We start from the raw sequence: 11164 nt of genomic DNA on the forward strand, positions 1-11164 counted from the left end.
GACAATTTCTACAAATATAACATAAAGTAATAACGTAATGGGTTTAATTGTGTACAGGACTTTTTTCCATCTCGACAGCAACAATTGAGTTATGACAGCGCCTTTTTAAAATCCTACAAATGTAGCGACTCATTACAATCAGCTCATTGAAATGTTATTTTACGAGACGTGTCTCGATAACGACTATCGTATTGACTAACCCGTATCGAGTTTTACCAAACCACAATTAATAGAAACAATAAATGTTACACAACCGAAATTCACTAAACGTTTAAACTTCTCAAATAAGTTTATCCAACATTTATGAGATCAGTCTCGCATTGTAGTGAAAAACAACCTACTGAAGATACCCGTTTTGTCGGGCCATGTACTTTTCTCCTTTCATCTGACAATTTAAAATTATCGTCGCCTTTCTCTCTGCCCTGCACCTCTTTTCCACGAAAAGAGCCTCACGCATAAACGTGGGCGCTCATATAAATTTGTATTTTTAGCGCTTTCGTGTCGGCGATGTCGAAAGGGAGAAAAGAAGAAGGGGGACAAATGCTCGTGGATGAGCTCATATGTTCGATAGCATTCATATTTTTTGTCTGAAAGAAACAGAGAGAATTGTTCGAGAATTTTTATTTTCTCTTTGATATCTCAAAATCAATTTAGATTATGGATCGCTTTGATAATAAGTTAATGGTGCTGAAATCCTTTTTTGAGTTTTTTTTCATGGAATCTCGTTTCCGTAATTTATTTGAACTACAATTTGATAAAAACTAAGCTTCCTTTCCTTTCCTTTGAATCCTTTGAAAGCAACATAATACTTTTACCTTAATTTCGTATCAGTTCAATCCTTCTAATTTAATGAAGTATCTTCTTTATAATTTCGCCCGGCTGATAGAAATACAATTTAATAGAACAGATGCAATTACGATGCAATGATTGACCCAGTCTAGTAACAAGTCTATTTGTATGTTGATTACTTTTACACTGCTAGTTCCGTCTGCGAGTTATCCGAGACCGCAGTCGATTCCGTTCAGTCGGGTTTCAATTTTCTGAATCAGATAACGATTATCCCGCTCCTGGTTGCATATCCGACATTCTTCTCTACTTTTTGAAAAAGGAAACTCGGACGAGGCTCTTTTCCTTCGCCATGTCACCTCGCTCCCTGTTCTTGACTCCAATTCCACAAGGTTGTTAGAATTTCTCGTGAGCCGATTCGCGTTTTGTTCCTAACAGACGAGGATATCTGTGCCATCAATCTCTCCGTCCACTTTATTGATTTCAATGATATAAAACCTTATTAAACTGACTGTGTCACTTGGCAGACAAAATCGTACCAGTCGTTTAAAAAGTATCAAAAGCTTGCAAAGGAAGTTACTCATAGTTAATGGAAAAAGTGCCATAGGGCTCGGCGACAGAAACAACTATTATGTGTCTTTTTTTTATTAGGCCGAGACCTGTGTTTTAGCAGGAGAATTAATGCAGAGTCACCTGGATGGGAAGATCCTTATGAGACTGTGTGTCTGCAAAAGGATATTGAATTTATCATGGCAAGCAAATGATACCCGTGACGAATCTACAATTTCCTCTAGTTCATCAACCGTGTATTTCTCCCTGTTTTTTATTAGACCGAGGCAGTATATTTACGCAGCTCTATGTTTAAACTTGATCAGAAGAAACGAAACACTGGCGGCTATGTTCGTTTGCGAAACGAGGGCCAAGGGAAACATATTTTCCTCGCCAGATTGTCAAAGATTATTTTAGGAGGTCATAATCACTTCAATTGTACTTCATTAATTATTTCAGCCCAATATAATTTCCTTCACATAGGAAAAGAACTTCCCAACGATTATTTGAACACAATCGTGAATACTATTTGAGATAATGAAATATGTACAGCCTTGACATTCGCCGCGCTGATAAGAGCTGATTTATCGTTTGATTGCATTTGCGGCACGTGAAATCAAAACCGCGACGTGCAATTCGCAAGTAACATTATTTTCAATAAGCAAACGTTAGAACGAGAAAGAAAGGCAGACGTCAAGGCAGGATGCGCCTAAACGATTCTTTAACTTCTGTTTTTAGCGATGATTGCTGGTGAAAATAGCTTGCCGGCACGTTTCAGCAACAAGTTTACACAACGGGACGGAATTATAACGTTGGCTACAACGACTTTCCTAAGCCGTTGCATTCGTAAGAACGCGAAAGCTCGGCTTCCAATTATCCGAATGGCAACTGCACGCCATTCCATGTGCATGCCCGTTGCACATACGACTCGAGCAGTAAACTTTTGAGAGCTCCAGGCAAGTCCCATTCATAATTTCTTTCAAACCACCTAATGGTCATACACAATTAAACGTGTATGCAATATACGATATGTTAAAATTGCTTCTAATGGTATTAAACTTTCAAATATTGATATTTAAGTTGTATGTGTTAAAATAAGAGTGTCTGCCAGTGGACTTTCACATTATTCTTATCTCAATTGAAAGAATTTTCTATAGAGTAGATTATAAAGTATCGTATAGAAATTATATATCGAAATGGAAGAATCGAACCGCGTCGAGGTGCCACGATCACTCTCCATTAAAACGATCGACTATGTGTTTGTAAGCGTGATTGTCTGTTAATTACTTCCTAATGAGCGTGCAGAGGGGATGAGGTAAGAGATCGCATGCCGGTCGACTCAGCTCGGCTGCTTGTCAAGCAAATTGGAGAAATTGTTGGCGTGCGTGACAACCAGCTTAAATCCTTTCATCTCTGATCGATCATTTCTAAGATCGTAAATTTATTATGGAATCGTAAAATGATGGAAATACCTTTTTTTATTTCCCGTAATGAGATGTAGAGAAATTAAGGAATGAAACTTTCAAAACTTCAACACTTGAAAACTTTCCTCTCGATTCTCGGAACAGAAAACGAGTTTGGATTAAAAATGTCACAACTATAAATAGAAATGGAGACACCGACTCTGTATACTTATGACTACTTGGTGTTAATGGTAATTTAAGAGCAACATATGCGAATGACATTCATGAAACCAAATAATATTTAATCGTCTGAATTGGTCCATGTTAAGTAGATTCATTCCGTTCATATTCAGACAGGCTTCAAGCATCTCATGAATTAAATTATATATCATGATTCATTGTCATGAATTCTAACTTTCACTGCAGCAGAGTAAAGGAAAATAAGTCTTATTGCTGTTGTTGTCTTTTAGTAAATAAAAATTGGACTCTACAATCTTTAAAATATAACATTTATACAAATTATAAATACAACAAATAATCACTTTGCAAGTATAAATTGCGAACGGACTGTTTATACTTCAGAAATAAAAGTGCACCAACTTAATAGATAGAAACAACAAAGGTTCTCCTTGTGTATTAAGTGTCTTGGCTACAGGTTATCGTTTAGCTTAACAGGAAGTACTTCATCTATGTCTACCCTAGTACTAGACTACTTCATTCAATTTCCAAGATGTTGTGAATGCCCATCGACGATAATTGCCAAGCGTTTCTAACTGGGAACGCACCTGCACGCCATGTGCGTGCAAAAATGATGTTGATATACGTTCAGTATCGAGTCCTAATTATAGCACATCAAAGTACTAATTTCTTTCGTGTCGCTGCGATTCATGTCACGAGGAAAGAAAGAAAAATTCTGGTAATTAAAAACAGCTGTTACCGTAGCTTGCAAAGTAGTGAGGTATCATATAATTCATTTGTTTCTACATTTGGATATTCTTTTGACAGGCTCCCCTCCTACGATTGACTTGAAATTTGTATGCAAACGATGGAAGGGAGTGAACCTGACATTTAAAATTTTATCTTTGAGTATTTATTAGTTCCAGAAATATTAATGAGAAAAGAAAGACAACACAATGATTGCGTATAAAAATTTGAGAAGAAAAATCCTGAATTCCAATAATTTATACTTCTCTACATTACAACGTCCCAAAATTCAAAATTCTCCATCAACCAATTAAATTAATTTGAATAAATCTTTGAAAGAAATTCCGATCTAGCACTCTTGTCCGACCTTGGTCGCAGACAAAAGAAGGGAAATCCGATTACCAGGAAGCGAAGCCTGGAACTGTGCGACGACACGTACCTACTATCTCAGATCGAATTTATTTCATTCGTGATTAAATCCCTGTAATATGAACACCAGCTCGTAGATTATGGATCGACCCAATTGGATTGGTAGCTAACATCGATTTGTCATCAGGAAGTCCTTCTCCTGTTGCAATTTCATCGTTTCTGGTTTGCCCGGATCTTACCAAGCAACTTGCCTAGTAGGCTAGTAGGTCAGAAAAGAAGATACCGCAAGCACTATTAAGTAGAAGTGAACCAGACAGATAGTCATCAGTTGACAGATAGAAAAACCAGACGCGTTATGTATGAATGAAGTTAGTCATAGGGATTTTTGAATTTTCAATTAAATTTATGAATGGAGATAGAAAAGCATTAAAGTAACCAATCCTGAATTTAATAAAAATCTAATAGATGGTTTTAATTTCTGTTGATCTATGAATCTTTTCTTAAGATCATCTAAAAAGTTCCTTAGTCTTGCATGATTGAAGCACCGGTCGTTATTCCTTAGCATTCTCTGAGAATAATATTAAATGTCTACAAGAGCAACAATTTAGCTACCATTGAAATAAGCAGTCGAGATTCCATTAGGAAGAAAGAGAACAAGATGCAGATTATGAGGCGGTGCGATAAGGACAAACGGAGCAAAATGTTGGAGTGAAGGCGAGTACGTAAGCCTGGAGCGTTAGCCTTGAACTGACGCCCGGTAACGTCATCGTTTACTATTAGTACGAGTTACCACATTACGCTTTGTACAGCCGCGTTCAATCGTGCCAGACGACGAAGCGTTTCGTTCGACGTGATACCCAACCGGTTCGTTCTTAAGCATTTTTCATTGACCAAGTGACAAACGATCTTTTGTCCTCTTCTTAGTAGACCCCGTGACCTTTACGCCTCCCTTTCTTCGATCCATTTTATTGCGTTCCAATTTCGATGCACTCAATTTCGAGCCAGTGTGTCGTTAAACATTATGTTGACCTCTAGTTAATCGATTTCATTCCATCCAAGGATGGGTATCATTAAAGACATTTCTCCTAAAAATTATTTTTAATCCCTATATTTCTTCTCTATCCCTATCCCTATCCCTACATAAGTCAATGATTAACACGTACTCATTAACACGTACTAATCTGCAAATAACTTTTATCTAGTAGTTATCTGCTGGAGTATTATTCCGTTTTCAATATTTTAAATTCAAGTCCGAGTAAACGCACTTTCCTCAAAACTCACAAGTCATCAGATATGGAAGCAAATAATTTGTTTCAAGATAGCCTCGCGATGTTTTCCTTCATTCTTAACTGCTGTTAATCTCTGGTTATAAAAAAAAAAACCAGATAACTCCTGATACAAATTCCAATTATCCAAAGAAATTATCAGAATCGGACGTGAGATTTTCGTAAGCTTTTTCGCTTGCTCGAGTCACACAACCAGCGATCGTATTATCCAGTCGAGATTACCGCTGATGTAACATTCTTTTTAAATGCTAACCAGGACTGCTACGCGACAGCTATGAATTTCAACACCGAGACGGTGGATTCCGATTACGTGAAGGTCGCGCATCGTTTTAAACGAAATCCGATGTCTGATACCTTCAGTGAGTGAGTAGTATTTGTGAGTAGAGTCTACTCAGTAGACACTGTTGGCCAGTGCGCGCGATGACGTAACAATAATAACCTGCAGACTGGAAGATCTGGAGGAGACCTTGACCTCACTCTTTCGCTTGCGCTCTTTCTTCGCGCTCGTTGTTCGTCTTATCTATCTGATTTCGTTCCATTTGCCTCGCCAGACCAATTTAAACCTAGCAGCGTCCTGCTGTCTATATGCCCTCTAACTGTTAGGTAGTTAGGCTGACGTATGAAATATCACGCGTCATTTCGTTTCTGGAATTTGTATTTTTCAACAGAAAATCATATACCATACTTTTGCTCACTATTACGAACCAAATTAAAAGTGAAATATTTTAATGTGTACTAACAGGATTTGTAATAAACGCAATGTAATTTCATTAGATATCGTAACATTATTAATACTCCAAGAAATACAAAAGTGCATTTTTATCGATAAAAAAATGTATATCGTGATGTTTAAAGGGAAATTTTACTAAATTTCGTTTTCTAATTAATATCCTACTTTTAGTTTGCTTTAATGTCTGCAGTCTAGTAATCACGCTGTCTGTGCTCCATACAAGATTTTCTTACGTGGGACGAACCGGAAAGATCGGTTCGCGCTTTCACGGCCACGGTAAGACGCTACTTGTCATGATCGAAAAATATGTTCTCGCAGCTATACCTTGCTTAATATAACTTGGCAGTATTTCATTTTTAAAGACGTCTGAAAGTATTGAAAGTTAGAAAGCTCTGCGTGTACTCATGATACTCATTAAATTCACGATACATGATAATGTGTATGGAATCAACGAACCGAAAATTAAAATTACGTACTGTAGACGAAAGATGAACAGACAGCGTTGAAAGTTGAGAAAAAAAGCAATTTGGCTTGTCAAAGTATTCTACCCTCGCCGGGAAAAAAAAAGATAAAAGTAGAACGAAGTTGTCACGGAACTTTTTGCGAGAAGTATTTCAGCTCGATGAAAGTTCCACTAGTTCCTCGGGTGAATTTGCCTTTTCTGACGAGCAGCGGATGCGTTTTGGCAGCTATTCCGCATAGACGCATATGTGATGATCTAGCTACAGGCTAAAGTCCTCTAAAGATTCTACTAGACTAACTAGACGATCGAGTAAGAGGCCAACGATCTCGAATAACGAAGCTGTTAGCTCAAGATAATGAGGAGTGAACATTGTAGTCAATGGCTATTCGATACAGTGACCGCAAATAATATTTAACTTTTCAGAATGAAGTCTATGGTTCTCAAGATTAACCTCAGGTTCTTTGTTACAATGTATTCAATCATCTTTTTCTCTTAAATGACAATAAAATCGTCATCATTCTAGAAATGCTTGCGACGTATGCATGTAAGTATTAGGTTTACGTATCTGAAATATCGTCATGAAACACGACACAGTTAAATAGTTGCAATTTAGATTGGATTTTAATATAGAGTAATCAATTGAAAAAATGTATTTTATGTAAATGTTTCTTTTATGATTCTTTAATGCATTCAGTTTTTGATGTTTTGAATACTTTCATACATTACCTCCACCATTTATGATTTCTACATATTCTGTTTTCTTATAAATGCAATGAATCCGCAATATATTTCTAATGAACACATTGCAATTTTAATACAAGATATTGCATTTTTGTTAACTAGCGTATCACTTTAAATACATTTTAAATAATTTTTTACATTCCGTATCAATCTATATTATACATGTGTATTTACATTTACTGTGTTTCGTATTTTGTCGTTCGGTTGTTAGTATTCATGAATTATGATTACGTCTCTGTTCTTTTTATATAAATATCACCGCGCGAATTTGGTTCTTCTGATATCTCGACTTTCTGAATGAAATATAATTTTTTTACATTAACATTCGTTACTTATTCTAATCGAACTGAGTACTAATTTTGTACCCTTATCTAATCTTGGAAGTTTATTTCGTGTACTCGTTAAGCCGAAATGCGTTGTCTGCGTCCTTCACACAGAGAAGTCGTCCGTGAACGCGTGTCGACGTCTGAGAAAAATTCTACGAGGTCCCAGAGAGGGAATTGCTAATACGGTACTTAACAACAGCGAATAACTATTGATCGTGGGGAAGGCCAGGTTCTTCGTCCACCGCTCTACGTTTACGTAGACCGAAGAACTTGCGCTATTCCAAATCCGTAGCAAGAAGTATCAAATCTTAATCGAAAGTTGGAAATCTTAAATAGATTGCAATTTTGTTGGTGATATTAGGTAAAATAATCTATAACTAGATTTAGTAAACATTTTGAAATAAATTCTTATTTCAAGCAAATAAAACTTAATTAATAATGTAATTTAAGGTCAACATACATAGCCATTACGTGATTTGAAATATTGTTTATATGAAACTTTAGAAGGTGAAAACTCTTTGCCAGACTGAGTACGTCTCGTGTGATTAAAAATTATTTTGCAATTCATCAAAACTATCACATAACGAAGTTAAAAAAACACCTACTGGTTTGTGTACACGGAAGGGTATCTTGGTGACAAAGATAAGATCGAGTATGTAAAACAGTAGCGCGATTCATTGATTTTGGGGACACACGCATTCTGGGTCTGGTGGTTGTCAATGACGAAAAGAGCTAAAGAGACCAAGAAAAGTCGGTGCTCATCCTTTCAGACGAATGAGTAATGACTGGCCGGCGTCGCCACTTGTGAGAATTTAGGTCGGTCGGCGTGTAATTTTATTTTAATTTCCACGATGTGCGATCGATCATCGTCTTCCGAGGATATATTCATTGCGTTTCACCATGAGGTAAAGTGTAAATAGATTAATCGCCGGCTGCGTAGACGTCGTTCAGGATCAATTAACTTGACAATCGAGGATGACTCGACGCGGAATAAAAATAAACAATCGATAATTGCATAATTACTTCAGCAATGGTTAAGAAGAAGTAATATAGTATACCACAGTCTATTTTGCTCTTAATCTTTATTGCATTAGGATGGAATAATAATAATTATCATATTGTATAGAAAAATAAAATCTTTTATGCTTTTCATTTTTAACACAATTTTGCTGTTGTCGTTGTTAATGTTATCTGAATGTGTTTAGTCTTTATCTAAAGTCCAAGTATTGACCGGGTGTGCTAGATGTAGTCAGGGATCTTTCCAGTCGCTGCAGAGTTCTTTAAACGGAGTGGATACTGTTTTTCATTATTGCAAAGTGATCGTGATGACCGTAAATTATGCTACAAAAGATTAGATACATTCAGTGAAAGTTTTAATTTCCCAACATTCGCGTAAGCCTCAGTGACACGATGTTTGTTTCGTCAGTCTTTTAATTACAATTAAGCCAACGTTCAATGATCAATCGATCATTTCCTAATATCGTAAATCTTTTCGGTTAAAATGTCTTTACGGACACTTAAGCACCCATCATTAACCCTTCAACTGACTACTTGATTTGTATTATATAGGTTCCTATCACGCAAACAATGTTTAATATAACTTGAGATTGAAGTAGGTCTCTCATTGGCCAGCTATTGATTTTCTTGACTATATCTTATAAAAAAGTAGTTTAATCGTCGATAGGTCGAAGACACTCCCACTAACCCGAATATTCAAAACTTCATTACAAATTGCTACATCACCTGCCCTACTATTCCCTATACTTTTTCAGTGCATGGCATAATCTGGATTGGGACCCTCCAATACTTGTTTGGAGATCGCTTAAGGAGAACGGAGCATCGTAGCCAAGTTCAAATACACCCTCGACCGCGTTTTTAAACCCTACCCCTCTTGGTATAAGCAACCGTGAATATGTACTTTGGCAAATATGTACCTTTAATTTCAACGATGTGTGCGTCATATTCGCTCTTACTGCGCACGTATTCGATCCTCGTGGCTACGTTGTGAAAGCTTTGAGTCCGATACTCGGCGTACCACTCTGAGGGTGTTCGATCGTCCAGATGCTGCTGAGGGCTGCTGCCCCTCCTATGCGGCAAACTCTCCTCCGAAGGGAACCTCGTGAACGAGGTGACCGAACTCGATTTACTCCCATGATTCGGGGCACCATGACTGTGACTCTGATAAGCCGAGTCCTCGAGGGCGTGTTCCTCGCTCGGTGTCCTACTAGCCTCGGTCAGAAAACGTTGCTGCTGCGACGATACTCCGCCGATCTCCCTCACGCTCTTACGCACCGTGATTTTCTCGAATTTGACCACCTTCGAGCCGTTCAATTCGCCCTCTTCGACCATTCGTTCGAAGCTCTCCTCGAACGACGAGTCGCTTGTCCTGGAGGACGGTCGAGACGCAGGTCCTGGCGATGGTCTAGGATTCGTCGGTGATCGCAACTGAGCGTCTGCGTTTCGTCTGGCCTCCCTGTCCTCGAACAGCCCCACGAAGTAGTTGACTCTGTCACGTAGTCGACCACCACGTGGCGTGCTCGGGCTGCCGGGACCGGCCCGGCTGCCGGCAGGACTTGGCGGTGTCTGCGACATGGTTCGCCACCGCGCACCTGCTCCGTTTAACGTTTCCTCTCGTCGTGTGATGTTTCGACGCGAGGCTTCCGGGTTAAGGCTAGCCGGTCCGAAATTTCATGCTGCTGAACAAGCAGCACTGGTCCCGCTGGTTTCCGGCCTGCGCTCGTTTCACGGTCGAGTTCCGATCGTGGACACCTGTTCTCCGCGCACCACACCCTCCTACAACCACCACCACGTACATCGACAGCAGACGATGCGTCTCTCCTCTCACCGGTCAACGCGGAAAACGTCACTTCTTTTCCTCAGTTGGACCCTCTTCCGGTGTGCCGCGTGGTGCACACGCGTGCGCGCGTTTCCTCGTGATTTCCTTTCTTTTCCGCACTCGCGAAAATTGAAAAGATAAAAAAATGAATTGCAAAACGTGATCGATTATTTAACCGACGTTATAAACGACACACTTGAGCGTCGATTATGCCTGTTCGCGGCGACTGTCTGTCGTGCGATACGCGTCTACCGCTCACGGAATGCACTCTGGCCGCGCACCACGGCCTCCACCACCGGCGCCGCCGGTTCGATATTGGTGCCTCTCTTCCCGACCTCTCGCCGGGTCCCCACCTCATTCCGCCATGCCGTGTGCCCTCCGTGCCCTCCTATTCCCGTCGTCCATGCTGTGATCCGCATTGCACGCTCACGAGGACGTTTACGATCGCGTCGCGACCGACCACGAGGCTGGAGAGGACGTCCACGATGACGAGGTCTGTGACGCCGTCATGCGCCACGACGTATGCGTCGTCGTCGACGCCCTGCTGGCTTCCTATCCTATCCTTTTCCTCTCTCTCTCTCTCTCTCTCTTTCTTTCTCTTTCTCATTCTGGTCTAACCTTCCTGATGCCGGCACGCCGACCGATCGATGTCTTTATCCTGCGTCCTTCTCCTCTGACTGACTAAATGTCACTACACCCGCTACCGTTTGAACCGGCGCGCCGAATTCGTCGGAGTTGAGGAGTTTTGCAT

General features: G+C 39.7%; 1 protein-coding gene across 1 annotated transcript in view; it reads right to left on the reverse strand.

The window, feature by feature from the left end:
- Window positions 1-10878, reverse strand: part of LOC113464296 (uncharacterized) — a 15696-nt gene extending 4818 nt beyond the window's left edge. The window contains exon 1 of the mRNA XM_026813335.1: window positions 9512-10878. Within this exon, the coding sequence (XP_026669136.1) occupies window positions 9512-10169 (658 nt within the window). The 5' untranslated portion in view covers window positions 10170-10878. The remainder of the gene's footprint in view (window positions 1-9511) is intronic.
- Window positions 10879-11164: the final 286 nt, after the last annotated feature.

The sequence above is a fragment of the Ceratina calcarata genome, unplaced genomic scaffold (genome assembly GCF_001652005.2).
Source record: "Ceratina calcarata isolate Rehan_Ccalc_2016 unplaced genomic scaffold, ASM165200v1 scaffold328.2, whole genome shotgun sequence".
Lineage (NCBI taxonomy): Eukaryota > Metazoa > Arthropoda > Insecta > Hymenoptera > Apidae > Ceratina > Ceratina calcarata.